Source organism: Mesocricetus auratus, unplaced genomic scaffold (genome assembly GCF_017639785.1).
Source record: "Mesocricetus auratus isolate SY011 unplaced genomic scaffold, BCM_Maur_2.0 Super-Scaffold_100676, whole genome shotgun sequence".
NCBI lineage: Eukaryota > Metazoa > Chordata > Mammalia > Rodentia > Cricetidae > Mesocricetus > Mesocricetus auratus.
The window spans coordinates 143999661-144024766 of record NW_024429266.1 but is presented as its reverse complement, the minus strand read 5'-3'; the positions used below and the strand labels follow the sequence as shown (position 1 = coordinate 144024766).

The 25106-nt window shown below is 48.2% G+C and overlaps 1 protein-coding gene across 1 annotated transcript in view; it reads left to right on the top strand.

Moving 5' to 3' along the window:
- The first annotated feature begins 1609 nt into the window (after positions 1-1609).
- Hk2 (hexokinase 2) overlaps positions 1610-25106 on the top strand; it is a 51139-nt gene continuing 27642 nt past the window's right edge. Inside the window, exons 1-2 of the mRNA XM_005078290.4 lie at positions 1610-2120; positions 18829-18991. Coding sequence (XP_005078347.1) covers positions 2058-2120; positions 18829-18991 — 226 coding nt within the window. The 5' untranslated portion in view covers positions 1610-2057. The remainder of the gene's footprint in view (positions 2121-18828; positions 18992-25106) is intronic.

Below are 25106 nucleotides of genomic sequence, written 5' to 3'. Positions count from 1 at the left end.
CACCTTTAATCCCACAACTTTCCAGGCAGAAGCAAGCGGATCTCAGTGAGTTCAAGGCCAGCTTGGTCTACAGAGTGAGTGCTAGGACAGTCAGGACTACACAGAGAAACCCTGTCTCAAAAGACAAAACAAAACAACAGCAAAAAAAAAAAACATCTAAAAAAAAAGTAAAGGAACAATAGGCGAAGGCTCTTGTTGTTTGGACTAGGGAAGACAGAATGAATATAACACTTAAAAAATAAGCTGGGTGTTGTGACACATATCTTATATCTCACCACTTGGGTGTGGGGGCTGAGGCAGGAGAATCTTTTATTTATTTATTTGAGACAGGGTTTCTCTGTGTAGCCTTGGCTGTCCTGGAATTCACTCTGTAGACCAGGCTGGCCTTGAACTCAGAACTCTACCTGCCTCTGCCTCCCTAATGCTGGGATTAAAGGTGTGAGCCACCATGCCTGGCTGTAAAAATTATTTGACAGTCATTCTTAGGAGTTTGAATTCTACTTGAAGACTGGAAACCATTAATGGTTTTAAGCCAGAAAAAAAGGCTAATCCCCAGCAGTGGCACATGCTGCTCGGGTTGGGGAAAGAGCTTGTGGAGTGAGGTTAGCTGGAGCTGCTTGAGCTCCTCCTGTCCTATGCTTACCGTTCTCCCCCAGCACCTGAGGTGCTATTTCAATGCTGCTGCTCTGCTCACATATGTATGTAAACTTGGAGCCTGTGTCCGGCATGAGCTGAGGTGGATGGAGGCTTGGGCTCTTCTCCGCGTCTATAAACCATTCCACAGCACTTGAGCCTAGGATCAAGCAGTTACACACTCACCATCTAGTCACTTTCTCCTCCCACCTATCTGTCCTAGTTACTGACAAGGTTTCTCTCCAGCCTTTTGCTTTACTGGTTTCTAGAAAGGCTGGATAATATACTGGGGAAGAGAATTCCTTTTCAGACTGAGACGTGTTCCTGTCTTCACCTACCACTTGTTAGGCGATGTGACCTTGGGCAAATCCCATTAATAGCACAGCACCCTGTTCCTTAATCTGTAAAACGGGGTTAGTAAAACCCTTATGCTGTTGGTACGACGGCTAAGAGGGGCTGACTTTTGTAAGAACTGTCTGACGTCGCTTCAGGGATGCAGGGATCCGCCGAGTGAGCCACAATCAAGTTGAGAATCAAGATGCTTCAGACTTGTGACAGGGCAGTGGCAGCCCCTCACATGATCTGCAGACACCAGACTGTGTCCCTGTCCGCCCAGGGCGTGTGTTGGTGTTAATCACTTGTCTTTCCAGTCGCCCAACATCTCTTGGGTCCGCGATCACGCGCCCCCCACCCGAAGCGGAGCCTGACGCGGCGGTGGCTCATGCGCCCTAGAGTCCCAGGCCCTTGCCACGGAACACACGTCCCATCCCTGGCGCAGGGCTCCGCCCCTAGCCTCCGGCGCGCCTCTCAGGCCGCCTGCTCCGGTGTCTGAGCGGCCGCGCCCGCGGGCTTTGGGCGCTGATTGGCTGTGGATCGCGGGCGGGCAGCCGGAGAGCGCACACACCCTCTTCCCGCAGCCAATGAGCGCGCGCACGTCACTGTCCGGGGCGGCCCAAAGAGCCGGCAGCCCCTCAATAAGCCACATTGTTGCACCAAACTCAAGCGCAGGAGTTCCAGGACACCACAGGCTACGCGACGTTGCCCAGCTAAGGAGATCCAAGGGCGGGAGCATCGCACCAGTGACCGTGAGAAGCGCGATCGTCGGAGTGGAGCAGCACTGTCATTCTTCCCAAGTTGAGTTTTAGTGACTCTGTGACTGTAGTTAGTGACTGAACTCTAGGCAACTAGACCCGTCGCTAGGAGTGAGACGTAGGCACTCCAGAAACCTGTTTCTGGAGACTCGAGGCCCCCAGCTGGTGGTGAGCCTCCGTGGTTGTTAACCTTCTTTGTGCCGCTCCTGGAGATCCTCGATCTCAGCCGGCCGCCCGGGCCTGGGTACAAAGCGGCCGGTCGTACAGCGTGCGCTCCCCCTCTAGCGCTTGAGCCTCAGTTTCTCTACTCCGGCCCCGTCTCGTCGCAGCAGGATGATCGCCTCACATATGATCGCCTGCTTATTCACCGAGCTCAACCAAAACCAAGTGCAGAAGGTAAGTCAGCACGGGACGGGGAGGCTGGCTCGCTTTGGACCGAGTTGCGTGCTCTGGAGCGCGTAGGGGATCTGCTTCCTCCTCCTTCGGGGCTGGGGACGTGGAACCAGTCTGGGTAGCTGGGAAAGCCCTGGGCATGAGAAGCCACGTCTGCCAGGCAACCCCGGGGCTGGGGCGCGCACCACCGAGATACCCTCCTCCCCGCGATCCGCGCGCGCCCTCCCTACACTTAGATCCCCTGGTTTCTTGAGGGGCGGGTCGCCCGGCACGTAGTCTGAGACTGCGGCGCCCACGTGGGAGGAGCCCCCTTCTGCAGCCCGAGTTCCGGCAAGAGCACGTGGGGAAGAATCCCGCGTAGGGGAGGAGGCACGGTGGCAGTGGGTGGCAGCCCGGGCCCGGCCGTTTGGCACTTAAGGACTCGCTGGAGAGTCCATCGGTTCCTCGTGGCGCCCCTTGGAGGTGGATGGAGATAAAATAAAAGAAAAGAAGTCACCCAGAAGGGAGCGGGAACGGGAGCAGAAAGACTGGCTCGCTGCGCCCCCTCCCCGGAACTGAACTGCCCGGAACTGAGGCTCGAAAGGGGCGCCCCCTCACAGCAGATCTTCCTGGGGACCGCCCCGCCCCTCGTCCCCGCGTCCGGCCTCCGAGTTGGGGCCGGATTTTGGATAAAACTTTTTAGTTTGCTACTAAAAGTTACACGGAGTGAACTCACCCTCCCACTTCAGGATTCCCTGGGTTCTTTTGATTTGTTTTCTTGCCTTTGAAAGAGAACCTTCGCTCACACCCTCCTGTGCCCACCTCACTGCAGGCCGGGCGAACCCGAGTTCCGCGTCGCACGGCGGGTCATTTACATGAGAAAGAGCCTCGGGCCCTGCCTGGAGCCTCACTCTCTCCGCCTCGGGGTAGGGAGGTGGGGGGTGGATCCGAGCCCAGGCTCGAAGCGCTCTAACTCCCGGGAGAATTGAGTTTCTAAAATGCCCAGGATTACGGGATTCATTCCTGTCCTGGGCCCTGGTCCAAGATTTGAGAGGGGGAATGGTCTAGAATTGGGGCGGGGGAGGTGTGCTGTCCAAAGGGTTGTGTTAGAGATATGAGCCGTTGCTCAGTTACACACTTGAAATTTCATGTCTGGTGGGAACAGATTTTAGGAAGAGCCCTGACCACGTCCTAGGACTCGCCTCCCTCCCATCCTCATGGCCCTGAGTGCGTAGGAGCGGATGGTAGATCGCTCATGGTGTATCGGGGCCCTGGCAGATGAACCTCAGCCTGGAGAGAGGCACCTGATTTAGCTGAGTTTTTCTCTTGGTTGGTTCTCTCTAACCTCTTGGGATGTGGTCCTGCACTTTAATTCGGTTTATTTAGAAGCTTGTTTTGGGGCTGGCACGATTTTGCTGATTCTGATGGTCTTCTCTGTTCAAGATACAACAATCTCTTGGCAATTCCTACAACATAGAGGGAGACTCCTTAGTCCGAGGGAGAATGACTTTCCCTCCTGGACATACGGCTTTTTACGAACACAACAGACAGACACCCTTAGTTAGGGGCGTGCTATGGAGCCTATCTGATCCTGGGAGGAGAAAGGGAATTGACTAGGGTGCCTGGAAGTGAGTTCTAACTCCTGTCTTACGGCTTATTTACCGCAGGATCCCGACTTACTGGACACAATATGAAAATCTTGTTCCTTTAGGCATTTCGTTACTGGTCTACCCCAGGACACTTGGATGTATGTATTTCCACTAAGTTACCAATAGGGGCAGAATCGAATCAGGCCTGTAACTTAAACCAGGTGTCGCATGGGATTTAGCCTCCCAGTTTAGATTCTGATCTGGTTTAGATGCGCAAAGCAGTTTGATCCCTCTGCAGTTTGAGAAGAGAGACTCAGGGTGTCTTGGGAGTGTCCCTGAGCTGAGGAGGAATTAGGGAAGATGAAACTCCAGTTTAATTTTGGAGTCTTTCTTTTTTTTTTTCAAGACAGGGATTCTCTGTGAAATAGTGTGGCTAACCTGGAACTCACTGAGGTCTGCCTGCCTCTGCCTCCTGAGTGCTGGGATTAAAGTTTGAATCTTTGTGAAGTGCCTGATTTAGATTTTTAGTTTTGGGGGTTTGGGACAAGGTCTGTCTACAGACTCCTGCCTGCCCTGTGTAGACCAGACTGGTCTTGAACACATAGAGATCCGCCTGCCTCTGCCTCCCAATTGCTGGGATTAAAGGCATACACCATCACTATGGTCCTTGTCTCTGGATTAAAGGCGTGGACCATCTTTGACTTGGACTTTTCTGAAACTCCTGATATTTCATTCTAGTCTCCGGGTTTGGAAGGTGAAGGAACTCACAGGCTACAACTACTTTATGTCTCTGCTCACTGTTGCTGATTGAAACTAGAATTCAACACAGAGCATCCACTGAGAACAGAGTTTGTTCTAAGCTCCTGACACAGGTTAAGTTAGCTCATGAATATTCAGATAACTTCCAGAGATGAGCATGATTAGTTTGAGTGTTCCTTGTTGTATTGGCAAGGAACTAAGGTCAAGATTAAGTTCAAGATCACTGAGGTGCTTTTTTTCCTTTTGCAAGAACACCAGGATGATTTTTGCTCTTTATGGTAAGAACATCTTGTTCTTGTCTGCTCTGGGAAGATTAGACTGTAGTGTTCACTTGTGGTGCCGGGAGCACTTTCAACCAGTGGGACAGACGGGTAGCCGGCTCCCGTGTTGGTTTGAACAATAGCATTGGTGCCTACTGGATCTTCTCCGAGGCCCTGGATTCCTTTTTACCTCTTCTGTGGGTTCCTGCCAGACGTCATAAGTTTCCCAAATTCTAGTCGAGGAGCTAGACTGGCATATTTCAGGAACCTTCTACAACTCTTACAGCTACCCCTCACCCCAGTTTCATTTTCCTTGCAACTTTTCATTTCCCAAAGTTGAAAGCCATGGGTCCTCTCTGTCAGGCGGTTCTCACTGGGCCTCTCTGCCCTGGCCCTCGTGGGGCCCTGATCATGAATGAAGTCTGGCTTTTCTCTGTGCACCTCTCCCATCTGCATGCCTCTTTCATGCTTTCTGTCTTCCACCCACTCTGCCTACAGCATTGCACACGAGCTTTGGTGGCATTGGTTTAGTTCCACCCTCCGGTAAGGTGGATGGATTTCAGTTGGAATCCTTCCTCAGGCAGGGACAGTCCTGCCTGTTCCTGTTGGTCACCAGGTTCTGGTCATGGATGGAGGGCACTGGTGGAAGAATCGTGTGTGTGTGTGTGTGTGTGTGTGTGTGTGTGTGTGTGTGTGTGTGTGAATCCTTGGAGGAAAGGATAGGAGGGGAGACAGGGAGACGGGGAGACGGGGAGACGGGGAGACGGGGAGACGGGGAGACGGGGAGACGGGGAGACGGGGAGACGGGGAGACGGGGAGACGGGGAGACGGGGAGACGGGGAGACGGGGAGACGGGGAGACGGGGAGACGGGGAGACGGGGAGACGGGGAGACGGGGAGACGGGGAGTGGTTGTGTCGCCTTGTGTCCTGTCCATGAAGAAACAGAAGGTTTGTTTCTTAGGGGGGATGAGAATCAGAGTTAACTATAGACATGAAATATGTGCCTCTTTCTTAGCCATGGCCAAACTGTCTCACTACACTGAGAGGTGACATTTAACTCCAGTCCTATAATAGGCTCAGCTTAACTTAGGTGCCTTGTGTGAGGATTTGAGGAAGTAGGAAGATTACCTCCATCCCCCACGGAAGCAAGGATCTTAAGTAGCCCGGGCCAGCTCTGTTAGGGAGGATCACTTTGAACTCCTGAGCTCCCTGCCCAGACCTCCCAATGGCGGAATGAGCAGATAGCGTGATTTTCAGAGCTGATCTTTCCTTGCTTCTTGAGGAGTTGACAACACATTAAGCTGTTTTCCGGGGAGAACAGACCACAGAGTTTAAAGAGGTGGTAGCCAGAGCAGGACCTGATGTCTGAAACAAACCCCAAAGCTAAGAACCCCGGGGCTTCTGAAGACCTGCTCTTCATAAGAGGGTCTGTCCCTTTATCCTGGAATTTTGAAGTCTGCAAGTTTGGTTTGTTTTCTGACACTGTGTAGTTGGTCTCTGCCATTTCAAAGCATCAGGAATGGGGCATGGCAAGTCACCCCAGGTTTTACTGGCTGTGTGGGTCCCAGCAGCACAGGTCATGAGCAGCACACACTTGCTTGGGTTGGAGGTGGTGCTGCAGTTAGCCTCTTTCCAGCTGTGGTGCCTCAGGCATCTGAAGCTAGAGAATCTTGTGTATGAGGGGCTATCCCATTTTGTCATTTAATTTTATTTGGTTTTTCCTTTTTGAGATATATATATAGCTCAGGCTGGCCTCCACTCTACAGTAGAGGATGACCTTGAAATTCTGATCCTCCTGCCTCTTCCCATGTGACACTCTTTGTTTTATGTGGTGTTGGAATCCAACTCAGGGTTTCATGCATGACAGGAAAACTCTACAGATTGAGCTAGATCCCAGCTCCTCTCGTCTCCCCAGGTTGAAGCACTAGCTGAGTTCCAGTAACTGCTTTTCTCAGGAGTGAAAGGGCAGAGAGTGCCCAGGGCAGGTGATAAGCCTGCATCTCTGGGGACAGACTTAGGTTTCCTGTCATCTGCTCCAGACACTGGCTTCCCATTGGGGAAAGCCTTGGAGGTGACCTGTGCTGAAGTCACAGCACCCGACCCTGGGAGGTGTGGCTGCCCTAGATTCATGCAGCTTGTTCCCCTTAGGGACCAAAGGTGACAGCCACATCCTCATTCTTTTGGTTCATCAGATGGGGTCTTCTTGAACCACAGCAGGGCGTTTTGCCCTCCATATGCAGACTCTGGGGTGTTGAGTGTTTCCCTTCTTACCGACCCAAATTCTTCACAATGTAATAGTCTCTGCAGGGACTATAGGGAACCCAGGGTCTTCACCCTTCAGTACTTTATTACTTTTTGAGGTGCCAAGGGTTAAACTCTGGGGCCTAGGCAAGTTCTCTGTCACTTAACTGTATCCCATCCCCTGCTTTCTTTGTGTGTGTGGCAGGGGAGGACATCAAGATCTCATACTATAGTTCAGGCTGGGCTGAAACTCACTATGCAGCCTAGGTTTGTACCAAACTCATCATAATGAATTTTCAGACCTTAGAGGGAACGTGACCCAACCTACTCAACCCCTTGTATATCGGGAGTCTTGGCTGGAAGAGTAGAGACTCTAATTTTATGGGTGATTATAAATGTTTAGTGCTTCTATCTGTAATCTCTGGACATTCCTTCTCTATAACTTTGACTTTGTGATGCCTTGTCTCAGAACCTGTTCCAGAAGTCATTGGATGGAGTAGGGACCAATCCATCCAACAACCTTCCTTCATAGTTCCTGCCTGGGGTCCAGCATCCCTGTCCCTGGAGGCCTCTCGAATCCCTGATAAAGGGAGGGATAGAAAAATACAACATCTGGGGTTCAGTGAGGGCATTTGTCACCACCTAATTTCCCAGTTGAGGGGCTCTTCCTACTTGTTCAAGTGATTTCCTTTCCTCTCCCTTTTGTTTTTTCAAGACAGGATCTCTCAATGTAGTTTTGGAGGCTGTCTCTGTAGACCAGGCTGACCTCAAACTCACAGAGATCCGCCTGCCTCTGCCTCCTGAGTGCTGGGATTAAAGGTGTGTGCACCACCACCTGGCTTTTCATGAAGCCTTCAATTCTCATCTGTTCCTCTCACCTGTAAAGGTGTTTATTGGAAGGTGGGCTGAGACAAGTTCTCATACCATAGCCCAGGTTGGAACTCTATGTAATTCAGGCTGGCATCAAAAGGCAGCAATTCTCCTGCCCTAGTCTCCCTCCAGATACCCGGGATAGTGTATGTGTGGGCCACCTGTACTGGCTCTCCTATAAAGATCTTACAGATACATGCATCTCAGACCACCCTCTAGCTGTATTGCAGAGGTGGCACTGTTATGCCATTCAGGTAAACACACCAGGTCAGTACTTTGCCTGAGGGCAAGGTGGAATTCAAACCCCCACTCTGTAGCCCCACTACAGAGCCCATGCACTTAACCCCCAGCACAGAGCAGCCTGGGACGAGTGGAGATGGGTGACTGTTTTATTGGGTTATGAGTCAGGTGTCAGTTGGAAAGGGACCTTAGGAATGATGTCATCCAATCCCTTTTACGGTAAATAAACCAGCTGCACTGTACTAGGAGACTGATCTAAGCTCCCCTAGAAGCCCCAAATCTGGAACTTAGTTTTCCAGATCACTGTCCTGTTTCCCTTAATGTTGCTCTTGACTGTAGTTTCATTTAGAACAAAGTCTGATTTATTTACTTTGTGGGCTGTCTGTCACTGTGGGACTCTAACTTATTGCCCAACTAGGCTGCCTTTGAGAGTAAAAGCAGGCATTGTGGGTGGATAGCCGTGCCATTTCCACAGGTGTCAGCTGAGGTGGCCTTGGGCATGGGCTTGTTAGGGTGTCTTGCCTGTGATAGGTGTGGTCTTAGGTTGGGTAGTTGTTCTGGTCTGTAAATGGAACAAAGACACAGACCCAGAAAGATTGATTCAGCAGGTGGACAGGGGCTATAGAAAGAATGAGTAGAAACTAGTGTGGGTCAGGGAGCTGCAAGGCAGATTGTGGTCACTGGCCTGGAGCTACCTAGAGAGGGCAAAGGGACCTAGGGAGCCTAGCATAATAGGCAGGACAGGCAGATCAACATGGAGGAAATGGTGTCAGCATCCCATAGTGAGAGTAGTGGCCTGAAGAGCAGGGTCAGGCATGAGCACCTGTCAGTCTGGAGTGGCTAGCTCTTCATATTCCTGTTGTCATAGCCCTGTGTTGGTAACCATAACCAAGTACCAACTCATCTTGAGTGCTGAGAACTGCTGGCATCATGAATATGCCACAAAGACTTAGTTGTTGCTTGTGGTCTTCTGGGACTAATGAGAATGGGAGGGGCAGATGCCTAGTCGGCTTGGAACCAAATGTCTGCACATTCATGTTTGTTGCAACAACTGCGCAATCTATTGACACCTTAGATGTCCATTAACAGATGAATTGCTAAATAAAATGTGGTTATGTGAAATCTTTATTCTGCAATTAAGAATTATGTCCGTGCAGGAAAATGTGTGGAACTAGAGATCTTGTGACTTGAAATACACCAGACTCAAAGATAAATGTAGCATTCTCTCATATGCAGAATCTAGACTAAAAGAAAAAAAATGAAGCCAGGCTGTGGTGGTGCACACCTTTAACCCCAGCACCTGGGAGGCAGAGAGGCAGGGGAGCTCTGAATTCAAGGCCAACCTGGTCTACAGAGTGAGTTACAGGATGGCCAGGGATACACAGAGAAACCCTGTCTCGAAAAACCAAAGCAAAAAAATACAGCAACAAAAATAGAGTATAAGGGGAACTATTGTGACAGGAAGGGACCAGAAGTGGGGTGGGCAAGAGGGGATGGACAAAGGACATGGCTGTTTATGCATGGAGATGCCGCAATCATTTCTTTCTTACAGTTTTTATAGATAATAGTGCATGATTTCCTCCTTTGATTTTTCTTCCTCCAAGCCCTTCTGTCTCTCATCTTGCTTTCTTTCAAACTCATAGCCTTTTCCTTGTTGCATATATTTGTATGTGCATGTATATGTGTGTGTGTGTGTCGATAAATATCTGTGTTTTTAGGGCTGACCACTTGGTACTGGATAACCATGTGCTCTTCCCCCACTTGAAGCTTTCCATAGTTTCCTTAGTTTTTCTAGGCCTCCTTTCCCAGCCCATCTTTTTTTTAGATTGAACATACACTGATTTTTTTTAAATCTTCATTTTATTCTCTTTCTTTTTTTTTTACTTAGTTTCTTTCTTTCTTTTTTTTTTTTTTTTTCCAAGACAGGGTTTCTCTGTGTTGCCCTGGAACTCACTCTGTAGACCAAGCTGGCCTTGAACTCAGTGATCCACCTGTCTCTGCCTCCCTGGTGCTGGGACTAAAGGTGTGTGCCACACTGGCCCAGCCAAAAATAAAAATTAAAAAAAAAAATTAAAAGAAGCCAAATGTGTGTCATCCACCTGACATTCCAGCACTTGGGTGACCAGGGCACAGGGATTGTCTAGGCTGTATCTGAAAACACAAGCAAAGCAAACAAACAAAACAGAAAGTGTTTATAAGTCTGTTTTTATAATAGCAAGGGAAACTACTGTTGTCTGTCCCCACCTTTGGTTTGTAAGTATTTCTTGGCATATCTGCCTCTTGCTGGTGTCTTCCATGTGCAGCCCTGGCACATTCGACCTGGTACTCAACAGTTCATGGGTAAACGAACCAAGCCATTGTCACTGTCACATACCCCTGGGACCTGTTACTCGTTGCACCACTGCCTGCCTGCTTGCCTCCCTCCCTCTCTCTCTTCTCTCCCTCCCTCCCTCCCTCCCTCCCTCCCTCCCTCCCTCCCTCCCTCCCTCCCTCCCTCCCTCCCCTCCCTCCCTCCCTCCCTCTGGGATGGAATAACTAAACTGGGAACCGGAGGGCCCAGGCTGGGTATCCCCAGTGCCCATCTCCTGGCCGCTGGCAAGTGCTGTCTGCTGGTCTTTCATTCCATGTGGCTGAGAGCGAGAACTGGACTAACAGGAAGACCTGTGATTCACCACAGCGCTGCGGGATCTTGGAGGAGTGGCCTGAATGCTTCCTAGTCTTCCACGTTCACCAACCACACTGCCTCAGGCTTGTGAACATGCCGTGCGTCATAGCTGGAGTCTCCCCAAGATGGCAGGGCCGCCCCAGCAAGAGCCTGCTCTCCCATTTGAAGGAAGCGTTCAGCAGATCTGTTATTTTCCATCAGGGTCCAGAAAGCAGGGGTCGTAGCTTCTGCTTGTGTCTTCTTCCCTGACCTTCCCTTCGTCCTTGAGGAGACACCTGTCTTCCCTTGACAACCTCATAGCATACATTTACTGTTCTCTGCCGGGAGGAGTCTGAGAGCATTATAATTAATGAGGGCATGGATAGCATTTGCCAGTTTTCCCAGGACAGACAGACACACCTGTGCCCCAGGTTGGGGTGCCCAGTGAACTGACCACCTGACTTTGTGGGCCCTTGCCAGGGATTAGGCTTGTGGTCTAGAGAAGCTTCTCCAAGCCTTCGTTTCCTCGTCAAAAGCTGGTGGTAAAACATTGGCAAAAGAATAACGATAGATATATGTTTGAAATTGTGCTGCAAGCCTGTGTCAGCACATGGTCATTGGCAAGCAGTGTGTGACTAGGTTTAAAGTAGGGTATCCTCTCTCATCTGCCCTCTTGATCTCTCCTGGGTGCTTTGACTGTGCATAGTAGGTAGGCTAGGGGCAAGTTTTTTTTTTTTTTTTTTTTTTTTTGGTTTTACAAGACAGGATTTCTCTGTATTGTTTTGGAGGCTGTCGGTCCAGCCCGGCCTCGAACTCACAGAGATCCGACTGCCTCTGCCTCCCGAGTGCTGTGATTAAAGGTGTGTGCCACCACCGCCCGGCTAGGGGCAAGTTCTTGATGCCTGCTTTTTGTTTCTCCTACTTTCTTACACAGGGTCTTTGTATATAGCCCAGGCTAGCCCAGTATACTAACTCTCCCTGTCTAAGCCTCCCAATTGCTGGGATTACAGATGTGTGCCATACAACAATGACATAAAATTAACATATATATATATATATCAAGTACGTATATGTATACACATACATATATACATACATACACACACATACATACATTCATTCATTCACTTGGTTTTTCAAGACAGGGTTTCTCTGTAGCTTTGGAGCCTGCCCTGGAACTTACTTTGTAGATCAGGCTGGCCACTGCCTCCCAAGTGCTGGAATTAAAGGCATGTGCCACCCCTGCCAGGCTCAAGTACGTATTTTAAATTTTAGTTATATTTATCTAGTGTGTGTATGTGTATGCCCTGTGGTGCATGTGTGGAAGTCACAGGACAACTTGCACCTTATGGGTTCTTGGGGTCATACCCTGGTCATTAGGCTTGGCAGCAAGCTCCTTTACCCACTAAGCCACCTATTTTAAATTTTGTATCCTGGAGATCAAACCCAGGGCCTTGTGAGTGATTGATTACAGGCCGTGCCATCAGGTCCAGGCTTCCTAACTTTCTAAATTGAACTATGGTACACATAAGAAGCTAAATACATACAGGATAATACCGCCACCCACCCTGTGTCCCGGGAGTCATCCCATTTTCGGGCACCAGTTCCCATCTCTCACCCTGAAGGGCCAGCTTCAGGCAAGCTTCTCACTGTAGCCCAGGCTTGCCTAAGCCAAGGATGGCCTTGAATTCCCCTGATCCTCCTGCCTCCACCTCTTAATGCAGGGATTACAGGCATGCGTCACTGAACCTTGAACTGTCACGACTTGTATCAAAATAGACCTGCTTTTGTGAATGGATTCCCAGGGTGGGCTGTTCCCTACTGTGCCTGCTTGCACTGATCGTCCGGTGTGGCCCATCTGTGCCCTTGTAGATGGTCGCCAGTGGGGTGTTCTCATGCTGTGTGATAGATATTGCCCCACCTTCCTTCGTGGTTGATTTCAAACTAGCAAGACCCAGTCATTTGCAGAAGGCAGGACCCTTCCTAACTGTCCTGTTGGAGGCCAGGCTGAGCTGAGGCCTGAGACAGTGGACGTGGTCATTTCTTCAGGACGAGAACCTAAGTGTTAAGAAATCAGTTGGTTTTGGAACAGGCTTTGCTGGGTTGCCCAGACTGACATTGATTGAACTCACTCTCTGGTCAATCAAGCAGGCCTTGAACTCAAAGAATAGTAGGACTGGCTAATGTTCCTCCAGGACCACTGGAGAGAACCTTCTAAATATTAACAGAAATATCCAAAGACTGGAGACAGGGGGTCAGCTATGTCCCTGGCTCCCTTCACAGCTTTGCTCTGATATGTTGAAGCTGGTGCAGTCACTTTTTTATCCTGCTAGGAAGGTGTGTCTTACAGAAATGACTGGTCATTTGGTCATTCATGTATTATTATGTTCCATCTGCTTCCTGAAACAATTTGGTGATTTGGGTCAGCTTCGGTAACAGGATTTCTTGACCAAGGCGTTAATTAACAGGAGCTGAACCGAGGATCTTTGTCCTTCCTGACAATCACTTCCTGACAATCAATGCAAAAGGACAGGGCTCTTCAGGAATCAGGATGTTCATCTCTTTGGCCTGTAGCAGGAAGCATGGTGAATTTGGCACCCAAGTGTCCTGCAGGGGATTGACTGGTCAAGGGAGGACCAGCCAACAGCATGGATGCTTCAAAGTGCTCCAGTGGTCTTCATGTTTCTTCCTTAAGATTTCTGTTTTGTTTGGATAGGACAAGGTCTTGCTCTGTAGCCAAGGCTGGCCTCAACTTGTGATTCTCCTGGCTTAGCCTCCTTAGTGCTGGGATTATAGACGTGAGCCACCATGCCTGCTCATTGGGCAGGGCTGGATGATTCTGGCTTCCTTTCTGGATAAGGTTTGCTTTTCTTTTTTCCTTCCTTTTTTTTTTTTTTTTTTTTTTTTTTTGAGTCAGGGTTTTTCTGTGTAACCCTGGCTGTCCTCAAACTTGCTCTGTAGACCAGGCTAGTCTCAACACCTTTGTCTTCTATTGCTGTGATTAAAGATGTGTGCCACCACAGGCCAGGAGGATTTGCTTTTCTTTAGAGCTTGTCCTGTTTCCACCTCCAACTCTGGAGGGAGTCTGTCAGACTGGAGCTGTGGGAGAAATGAAACTGACCCAAATTGCCCAATGAGGAAGTTCTAATCTCTTCAGCATCGCTGAGGCTATCAGCTCGAAGTGCTATCTCTGAGACACGCCCTTGCCTTGGGTAGCCTGGCAGCCTTTTCTTCTCTGACCCCAGCCAGCCTTGCTCAGGCCTGCCTGTGACTCCCCATCCTGTTTCCCACCTCCCGTTCAGATAGAGACCTAAAGGGAAGGACCCCCTCCCCCAACACAAACCCGTAGGCCAGGAGCCACCAACACAGAAAGAAAACTATCTAGGGAAATGGGTCCTGCTTTGTTAGCCCTTGAGTGCGGTTAAGTGAGAATTGTACTTGGCCCTCTATGGGGACCAGTTGGTAAAGAGAATTATAGAAGAGGAAGGGGACAGTGGGAGGGCTTTACGCTTGGCACCTCAGTTCTGTCTTGACTAGGGGACTCCTCACCCCACTTTATAGTGAAGACACTGTCATACCCCTCCCATGTTGTGAACCTTTGTGTATGGTGCAGCTGGGATTTACATGCTGGTTTTTCTTGTGCTGAGGTCCTCACTTCAGGGAAAACTGGCCTGAATGGTTCCACTTTGCTAGTCCCAGCTACTTAAATCTCTTCCCAGAAAGCGACAGCTTTATCTTTCCAAATCCCACAAGTCTGGGTCAGTCAACACTGGGTTATTTCACCCTTGGCTTAATGTCCCAACTTCTGGCTTTTCTTTTTTTTCTTTTTCTGAGATGGTGTTTCTTTGTATTGCTGGGGAGCCTGTCCTAGAACTCACTCTGTAGACCAGTCTGGCTCAGAACTCACAGAGATCCACCTGCCTCTGCCTCCCGAGTGCTGGGATTAAAGGCATGCGCCACCAACACCCACCTTCCTTTTCTTGTGTGTGCCTGTGCACATGTGAATGTGTACACATGTGTGTGGGGGCCATAGGACATTCATTCTTGCAGGTTGCTTTTTAAAAGTTTTCCTTTGACTTGGGACGTGCCAATTTGGCTAGGTTGGATTCTATCTCCACCTCCAATGCTGGGTGGGATTTCAAGTGTATGCCATTATATCTGGCTTTTTTCCTGTTATTTTATGTGTGGGTGTTTTGTCTGCACCATGGGTGTGCCTAGTGCACAGGCGCCCAGAAGAGAGCACTGAAGTTACAGACTGGAGTTACAGATGGTTGTGAATTACCGTGTGGGTGCTGGGAATTGAACCCTAGTCCTCTGGAAGAGCAAGCAGTACTCTTATCCACTGAGCCATCTCTCTAGCCCCCTGACTTTATAAAATATGGATTCTTGGGGTGGAATTCAGGTCCTCATTTTGCAAGGCAACTTTTCCAAATGAGTTATCCCCAACCTGCATTACCTGCTCTTTTTTAAGATAAACTTTCACTCTACAGCCCGGGTTGGCCTAGAACTTATTTTGTAGCTGGGGCTAGCTTCCCAACTTGCTGCAGTCTTGTTTTGCCCTCCTTAGTGCTGAGTACTGGGATAACAGGCTTGCATCACTGAAAGACTTGGTAGAACAGAAGAAAATGACTGACCTAAAGCAACATTGACTACAGGAACCTGGCCAGTTATGATCACATTTTAACACCTGGAAACCTGCTCCAGACAGGGGTGAGGCTATCAGATCCCTCAAGCCTAGAAGTGTCCATTTGGTCATCCTGGAACAAATGTTTAGAGCCTAGGCCATCCTGGAATTTTTCAGTGTAGTCAAGGATGACTTTGAACTCTTATTTCTCCTGCCCACACCTCCCAAGTGCTGGAATCACAGGTCTGTGCCACCTGCACTTGGAGCTTATTATTATTACTACTACTACTATTATTATTTATTATCTTTTTCATATGATACATTTCGATCACATCTTCCCCCCTTCCTCAACTCCTCCCAGATCCTCTCCAACTCCCTACCTACCCAGCTTGTTCTCTCTCTATTCCCAAAATAAAATCAAAACAAACACAAAACCAGTAAGACAAAATAAGCAAGCACACAAAACAACAGCTCTGCAAAACCAGAAAAGGCTTCTGTAAGCTCCTCATGTGATTTTGGGCTGCAGCCAAGTTTGGGAACTCTTATCACAAGTGGCCCTTTGGAGACCCTGCAGAAGTTATCAGACTGATTTAGCTGTGACTGAAGACAGGGCTTCTAAGCTCTGTGGAATGAGGGAAGTAGCTGCAGGTTTAAAAGCACTCAGCCTGAAGTCTGGGGACTTGGATAAGAGAGGCACAGTGATCAAACATAGATGTTCACTCTACTTTTATGTTCCTTACCCTGTGGCTCTCCTTTCTGGGGGAGCTTGTGTTTTAGCTGGTTGGTGTCCCAATGCTGTGTGTAATAGTAAAATCTAGTCCACCCACCCCACCCCAAAAGGGATCTTCCATGACTCCAGGCATATATTCCTGACCCTCTGGGGGACAAATGGAAGGATTCTGGAAACTGCATTCAGTTCTGGAGGCTGCACCTGTTTTGATCCAGTGCAGTGCACCCACCAAGGAATGAACAGGCACCAGTGGCATGTTTAGGAAGCTGTGTCATTAGGATCTGTAACTCAGGCCCATAGAAGTTGTAGAAGTTCTTTCAAAGAACGGTGACCAGGTCAGGTGGTGCCTTAAGTTACTTCTAGTAAGCAAGCCTGGAAATGTTTACCCACTGCTAGTGGCCACATTGCCATTATCATTTTTATCTGCTACTGAAAGGTGATTATGATCTCCTGAGCAAAGGGTAACAGGCTCAAATACAGGGAAGCCTTTAACTCCATTCTTGGAGTTAAGAATGAGAACAATTAGCAATTAAAACCTCAAAGATGGGGCTGGGGGTGGCTCAGTTGGTAAAGCACTTAAACATTGCAAGGATGAGGACCTGAGTTCTATCCCCCAGTGTCACACACCCTCCCTCCCTCCCCTCCCTTCCCCTCCCCTCCCTCCCTCCCTCCCTCCCTCCCTCCCTCCCTCCCTCCCTCCCTCCCTCCCTCCCAGGAAGTTGGAAGATAAGCCAAGAGAGATTGCTATGGAATTTGCTCTTGTAGACATAACTTTACACGGAGGAAGAGGCAGAGGTTTTCTCTGTATTGTTTTGGAGGCCGTCCTGGAACTTGCTCTGTAGACCAGGCTGGCCTCGAACTCACAGACAGGGATCTGCCTCCCCAGTGCTGGGATTAAAGGCGTGCGCCACCAACACCCGGCTCCTGTGTGTGATTTCATCTACCTTCTTGGCAAGTGGTGGAGTGGGAGTGTCTGGGAACTTTCTGGGTCTCCCCCCTCTGGAAATAGTAGAGACTCTGACTCTGCCACATTTCACATTTGTGACAATGTCCAGAGAAGGATTGACTACCCTGTGTCAGGGGTTTCTTTTTTTTTTTTTTTTTTTTTTTTTTTTTGGTTTTTCGAGACAGGGTTTCTCTGTGGCTTTGGAGGCTGTCCTGGAACTCACTTTGTAGACCAGGCTGGCCTCGAACTCACAGAGATCCGCCTGCCTCTGCCTCCCGAGTGCTGGGATTAAAGGTGTGCGCCACCACCGCCCGGCGTGTCAGGGGTTTCTTAGGTTATGTGCTCTGCTCCCTTCTGGGAAGATAACTCCTAGGCAGCCCCTCATCACGAGTGAATTTTAATTGCTAGTGCTCTTCAGCGCACCACCTCCTAGCTGTGTGTTCAGTGAGTTAGGGTTTATCAGGGTGTAACTAAATTGGAAGTTCAGGAGCATTATTTCCAAATTATGGGTTAGGTATGGGGCAAGAAAATGCTCAGGTCCTTGAAATAGCCGGAGCCTGAGTGCCCAGTGCCGGCACCAGGGAGGTCTGCAGGGCCGGCAGGAGATGATGGGGGTGCACATGTAGTTTTAGGGTCCTCAATGCAGTGAAGGACAGCCTGGACTTACTCCACAGATAGAATGTGTATGAAGAGCAGAGACTCCCTATGATAGGAAGTGGGCAGAGGCTAGCTCATATGGAGCTTAGGATGTTTGATGGCTGTCTCAGTCCCGATTTTATTGCTGTGAAGAGACACCATGACGAAGGAAACAAGATACAAAAAGAAGCATTTAACTAGGGGCTGGTTTACGGTTAGTTTCCCACCTTATCATGGTGGGAGTCAGGCATGGTGGTAGAGCAGTAGCTGAGAGCTATATCCTAATGAGAGGGAAGAGGGGATGGGGGGAGACTGGGCCTGGTGGGGACCTCAGCTCACCCCCCCCCAGCGACAGACTTCCTCCAACAAGACCTCACCTATTCCATCAATGTTATACTTCATAATCTTTCTGATCCTTTGAAAGAGTTCCACTCCCTGGTGACTAAGCATTCCAATATACGACCCTATGGGGGCCGTTCTTATCTTAAACCACCACAGTGGGAAACCCCTAACATATTAAACATAGGAACAGGACAGTCTAGGTGGTGGTTGAAACTGGCGGAAGAGTTAAAAATAGAACTTGGGATTGTGTAAAAACCAGGGAGGAGGTGATGGCTGCTAGCCCTGGGTGAGGGGGTGATTGAATTTATGGGACTGGTCATACAGGGTGAGGCCAGTTTGGGCAGCAAGAGAAGGAGGCCATGAGCTTGCATTGTAGGATGCTATTGTTTTAAGTTAATTTACTTGAAAATAACTTTTCCCAACTGTCTTCCTCTAGCTCTTTATTCTCTAGAAATTAACTTAAGCTTTTTATTTCATTTTATTTTTTGGTTCCTTTTTTGAGTCTAAGTTGACCTTGTGTGTCAGGATGATGACTTTGAACTGATCCTACTACCTCTGCCTCCAAAGTGTTAGAATTTGGGGATGCACCAGGCCTGGTAGGTTTTGCTGGGCTGCCTTGGTGGGGTTCAGCTACAGTACCTGCTATGAAGTGCTCCACCACAGATTTTAGCTGGAGTTCAACTGCTAGCTCAAAAAACAAAGACAGGTTTTCACCGTGCTGCTCAGGTTGCCTTGGAACTGCAGCCCTCCTACTTCGGCCTCAGGCTCCTGAATGCCTGGGTTACAAGCCTGACTTATGCATCTATACTATAGTTCATTTAACCCATTGGTATCTATTGTCTTCCCTTCAGGTTGACCAATATCTGTACCACATGCGTCTCTCAGATGAGACCCTTCTGGAAATTTCTAGATGGTTCCGGAAGGAGATGGAGAAAGGGCTGGGAGCCACCACACACCCTACTGCAGCTGTGAAAATGCTGCCTACCTTTGTGAGATCAACACCGGATGGGACAGGTACTGTGTGTGTGTGTGTGTGTGTGTGTGTGTGTGTGTGTGTGTGTACGTACGTACACTCGCACATGTGATTGCTCTAAGGGTGAGAGTCCATTTACACAGAACTTCGGTCACAGGTTTTTTTTTTTTTTTTTTTTTTTTTTGGTATACTGTGTTCTGCCTGCATGTATCCCTGAAGGCCAAGCCAGAAGAGGGAGCCAGATCTCATTACAGATGGTTTTGAGTCATCATTTGGGTGCGGGGGTGCTGGGAGTTGAACTCAACCTTTGAAAGAGCAGCCAGTGCTCTTAACTGCTGAGCCATTTCTACAACCCCAGTCAAGGGCTCTTGGTTTCATCCTTAGAGGTCAACATAGGCTGATTCAAACACTGGGAGGTGGGTAGAAGGCTGTGGGATGATCTGGCAGCTTGGACAGCCAGGGTCAGAACTCTTCTTGTCAACCCTTCCAGTGTCCTGCTGACAGCCATTTGCTTTCTGCTCATGTGCTGAGCTAGTCTTCTTGACTCAGTTTGGGCTTCCCAGTCTCATCTAGATAGCACACAGTGGTGATGGTTAACCCTGAGGACCATGGTTGGGCACTTCCCAGCCAGCCTGTATCCAGTGCCATTTAGTGGTTATATTGTTTTATGAGCTCCACAAAAAAGTACTATGAAGTCAAGTAAACTGGGAAAATTGTGAAAGCCATTGTATGTATCCAAGTATTAGTTCTTTTTTTTTAATATTGTATTTATTTATTTAGTATGCATACAGTTTTCTGCCTGCATGCCAGCAGAGGGTACCACATCTCATTCAAGGTGGTTGTGAGCCACCATGTGGTTGGTGAGAATTGAACTTAGGACCTCTGGAAGAACAGTCAGTGCTCTTAACTGCTGAGCCATCTCTCCAGCCCCCCAGTACTAGTTCTTAAAAAGATTTGTTTTACTTTCATGTGTATGAGTGTTTTGCCTGCATGTGTATTTGTATACCACATGTGTGTCTGCCCACAGAGGCCAGAAGAGGGTATCAGATCTCCTGGAACTGAATTTATAGATAGTCTTGCTAAGTTTAGTTAATTTCCTGAGCCTTCTGTATCCACCAGCTTCCGAGTCTTTCCAATGCCCCTTTAGGAGGGAACCTTTTCAATGAAAGGAAATAGCCACAGAACAGATGGGTGAGGGCTAGTTCTTAGAAAGCCTTGCATGTGGTCCTGAAAATATAGTTTTCCTTCTGTTGACCATGATGGCGATGATGGAAATTTCTGAGGGGTGTGAACAGAATCTTTATGCCCATGTTAGTTCATCAGCACAGGTAGGAGTGTCTGGGAGATGTCATGTCCCTGGGGGTGGTTTGTGGGGGGTTGAGGTGGATAGGAGAGAGAAGATCCAAAGTGAATGCCAGGAGCTTGAATCTGCACAGTGGCTTTGGTGGCAGCAATCCTGGAGGCAGCGGCAGAACAAGCATTGGCAGAGCTTGTTCATTTGTCACAGGAACCATCTATGTTTTAGACCAGAACTTTGAGGTACATAAGAGGTGGGGGTGCTAGTGTGAGCTCTTTATCTTGGGATTGGGGAGAGAGCCCAAGCCATTGGAAGAATTAAGAAGTGGACTCCAAGAATCCGAGGGAGGAGACAACTCTTAAGAAACCAACCAGTGGCCAGTACTCTTGGAGTTCCACAGGACATGCAGGGTTCAGGCTGTGGAAGGCTGGTCTGTGTCGGTACCTGATCTTGGATCACCATGTGTCCTTGAGGAACTGAGATCTGGTTTAACAAGACTTTGTACAATTCCTAAAATAAGTACATTTGATGAAGCCTTGTGACCCAGTCTGGTCCCAGCACTGAGCATGTGTTCTTGTTCAGGGTCATTGTCTAAATGTGTGTGTTTTCCAGGCCTTTAAAAAGCCCCTTGAAGTCAGGAGTGGGGGTGGAGCCTTGGGAGTTCTGCTGTGCCCTCTAGATTGGAATGTTTACCATTCCTGTCTCGTTCTGACCGGAAAGCGTGCTTGTATCTATGTTTAAGTTTGACATTCTGATAAATGTATTGACTTCTCAAGGATAGCCTATATTTTGCTAAGGAAGCATCTAAAATGTTGAAGTATTTATTATGAGCTAGGGATTAATCCTGAGCATTTACACGTGTTAATTTTTTAAAAATTTATTTGTTTTTGTATGTCTGAGCGTTTTGCTTGCATGCCTGTATGCCATGTGCATGTTGGGTCCTCTGGGAAGTCAGAAGAGGGCATTGGGTCCACTGGAACTGGACTTACAGGCTGTGAGCCATCATGTGGGCACTGAGGTTTAAACCTGGGTCCTCTATAAGAGCAGTAAGTGCTCATAATTGTTGAAGCCACCTCTCCAGCTCCAACCATTTACATAAACAAAAATTCTACAAGGTGTGTTTTTATTTATTTTTATGTCTATTTGGTATGTGCATGCTTGAGTGAGTATAGAGGACATCTTGCTGAAGTTTGTTCTCCTTCTACAACATGGGTGCTGGGGATGAAACTTAGGTATCTTTACCTTCTGAGCCATCTCTCCAAACCCTAAGAGATTTTTATCCGCCTTTCTTAGAATATGAGGCTTGGATGGTCAAGTAAGTTGCCCAAGTTCACACCATTCATGACAGGCTGAGCCAGGAGTCAAATAGCCGCCTAAGTTACCAGGTGTGTGTGAGCGTGAGCATGTGAGCGTCTGGGTCTGTATATGTAGCAAGTGCTCAACTCAAGAGCTTTTGAAATAATAAGGTTGTGCTGTTGGTTTAGGCTGTGTGACCGGCAGGTGACAAGTGGTGTATATGATAGTTCAACTAACTGTATACCTTGAATAAGCTCCCCTGTTCCTAGCGGTGTTGTTTATAACGCCAACATATTGAAAACGTGTCTTTGCCTGAAAGAATACTGCACAATAGCTTGCACAAATGAGCATACTTTAAGTGCAGATCTCACAGCATAATGAGTTGTCAGAAGACACATAACTCCCTGGTCGTTGTACACAAATAAAACTCAAATCCTTCGAAGCATCCTTGTACTGGGTACGGCCACATCCATCTCAAAGTCATTGAGACAGGAACTGGACTGTGTGTACCAGATAACAGATAGTCCTGTTATATGGCACTCTCAGGGTCTCAATGGCAGGTAGTACTCTACAGAAGTTCATCCCATAGCAAGCAGGTGGTGGCATTGGGATTTCAACTTGGCCAGCTTGGAGCCAGTGCCCAGCCAGAGCACACCGCCAACGGTGTGCTTTACTCTCTGTGGACGTCATCCTGGGAACTCTGATTCAGTTTGATCCACAAAGTCCCCTCCAAGGTTCTGACATCTGTGAGGCAGTGGTGTGCCATACTCCTGTGTCCTACCTTGGAAGAGTAAGAATTGTCCTCAGGGAGATAAAGCTTCCACAGATGAGACAATTAAGAGAGTGGTAACTGGGCCATATAATGTAAGCACAAGGTGTGATAAAGGGAGACCAGCGTGGTGATAGGTTGTGGAAGCCGCTGAAGCCCCTTACCTTGGTTACCGTGTATTATAAATGCCATCCATGCAATGGAGGCCTGAGTCAACAGCGAGCGCACGAGCAAGTTAATAAGTGGGTTTATGCGGTGCCGACAATCTAGGCAGAGATTGTGTGCCTCCATACAGTGGGTGGCATTTACATATGCTGGGCACTGGGTCAAACACCCGGTCATTTATTGTATTGATTTTTTTGCTGTTTTTTAGATAGGGCCATATATAGCAATCCCCAGAGATCACTGGTCTTAACTACCATAGGACAGGTAGGGGTGGGTTCCTTTCTGGGGGTGTAGAATTTGTTTATAAGGCCAATTCAGAAACTGGATGTAGAAGTCTATTTGTGTATTGAGTGAGCGACCTTGGAAGTTCATGGCCTTATGCTTCTGGCTTTGGGTGGCCAGGAAGGGTCCTCTGTGTGTGAACCCAATGCAATCCAGTTGTCTGGGTTTCCCCGCTTCACCACTGAAAATCCCATTACTTGCCTACACTGGGTGATCTAACATGAGGCTGATATCCTTGTCTGGCCCTGGAACACAGACCCTCACTGCTGCTTGGCTGGGCTGTCTAGTCGTCCCTCAGTTCTAAATTTAACTGAATGAAATCTTATGGTGCAAAAAACCCTCATCCCCTTCGGTGCTACTCATACTCAAGCCTTGTAAAAACACAATCTGACCTGCTTGGAAACGAAGCATCTTTGACAATGACATTTGTGAGATACCAGTAGCCTCGACGCATGAGCTCTATGCTGGGGCTGCTATAGACACAACACATTTTAGCATTATATAGCTATGCCAGGCCCGTGTCCTGACCAGGCCATGAACTTCACATTTGCTGACCCAAGGCATCCTTGGATGAACAGAATTGGTTGTCTTTATGCTATTACCCTTTCTCTTGATTGGGTTGCGATCAGAAGCTGGGCTGAAGTCTTCAGTCAGAACAACTGTGGAGCTTTGAGGAGCTGTCTTCAATGTTCACAGTTAAACCAACTAATGACAGGGAAATATTTGACAGATGGATTCAGTTTTTTCTTTTTCCCACTTGAGTGCCAGCAGCCTTACAGGTTCAGGGGCCGGGTAGTGGTTAGAAGCCACAGTTTGCTCTAGCATGGAACTCACTCTGTCTCTCTCTCTCTCTCTCTCTCTCTCTCTCTCTCTCTCTCTCTCTCTCTCTCTCTCTCTCTCTCTCTCTCTCTCTCTCTCTCCTTCCCTCTCTCTCCTTCCCTCTCTCTCCCTTCCCCCCCCTCAATTTAATTTTTGTGTTTATTTTTAAGATCAAGTAGCCCTGACTGGCCTGGATATACTATGTAGACCAGGCGGATCCTGAACTCGCAAAGCTCTGCCCAGCCTCTTGAGTACTGGGATTAAAGGCGTGTACCACTTGTATATGTATAGAGTGTGACATGAGTCAATGCCCTGGGAGGTCAGATTGCTTGGAGATGAAATTAAAATAATTGTGTGTGGATTCTGGGAATCAAACTTAAAATTCTTTGGAAAAGCAGTACCTGCCCTTAACCACTGAGCCATCTCTCTAGCCCCCAGGTTTTTGTTTTTTAACTTTGAAATTAAGTTACTGAACAGTCATTTTAATAAAAGTGAAAAGTAGAAAACACAAAGTTGATGCCTTCTCTTTAGCGATGTATCAAAATGATTGTCCATTGCCCCAAATTAGTGACAAAGTCAAGGGTGGGGGTCTATAAACAGGCTAAGGCATTGTAAACAGGCTATATAAGATGGGCAGAGTCCAATGCTCAATTGGAGGCCTGAGTGATCACCACCTTTTTTTGACTCTTAAAGTGGTGACTTTCAGCTGGGCACGGTGGCTCATCTGTAATCGCAGCTCTCTGGGCCTGGGGGAGGTGCTAAAAAAGGAGGATTGTCATGATTTTGAGGCTAGAGTGAGGCCTCTTATCAAAAATTTCAATGAAGGACAGTGAGATAGACCTAAGGCAGCTCAACAACCTGAGTTTGGTTCCTGGGGCTGGCGTAGTTGGAAGGAGAAGATAGGCAGACTCTAGAGACCACATTCACATAACTTAAATACATGTAAAACAGAACTCGGACAGAAATTTCTTGAAATGACCCAACCTCTATTTTTGGAGAATGTCCCTCAGTTCTAAATTTAACTGAATGAAATTGTATGGTGCAAAACCCCCCAGAAGAAACAGAAACAGTCAGGAGAAAAAAACTGGAGATGAGTCTCAAGAGGTGAGCTATTATTTATGTCTCTCCCTAATCCCCGCCACAGACAGACCTTGCCACCTTCAAGCATGCCTAGAACTATGGGAACTATGTGGGGTATCCCTTGTCTGGAAGGGGCTCCTGAATTCATCATTTCTAAGTAGCCTGTTTAGTCACCTGCTGTTGGGGCTTAGGAACCATGCTCCAGCCCGAACCCTGACCCAAGACACAGCAGCTTCGAAACATAAGGCCAGTCACCTTTTGATTGCAAAGCGAGGGCTCTGGCTGAGCCTCCCGGACTGAGCTCCTGATGGGAGAAGCAGGTGGCGATCTATTTTCATTAGTGGCAAGTACCTAATGGTTGAAAATAGACCCTGCTGGAACGTTCAACTGGCCCCTGTCCCTCAACCTTAAAAACAAAACAAAACAAGAACCCAGAAGTCATCAGGTA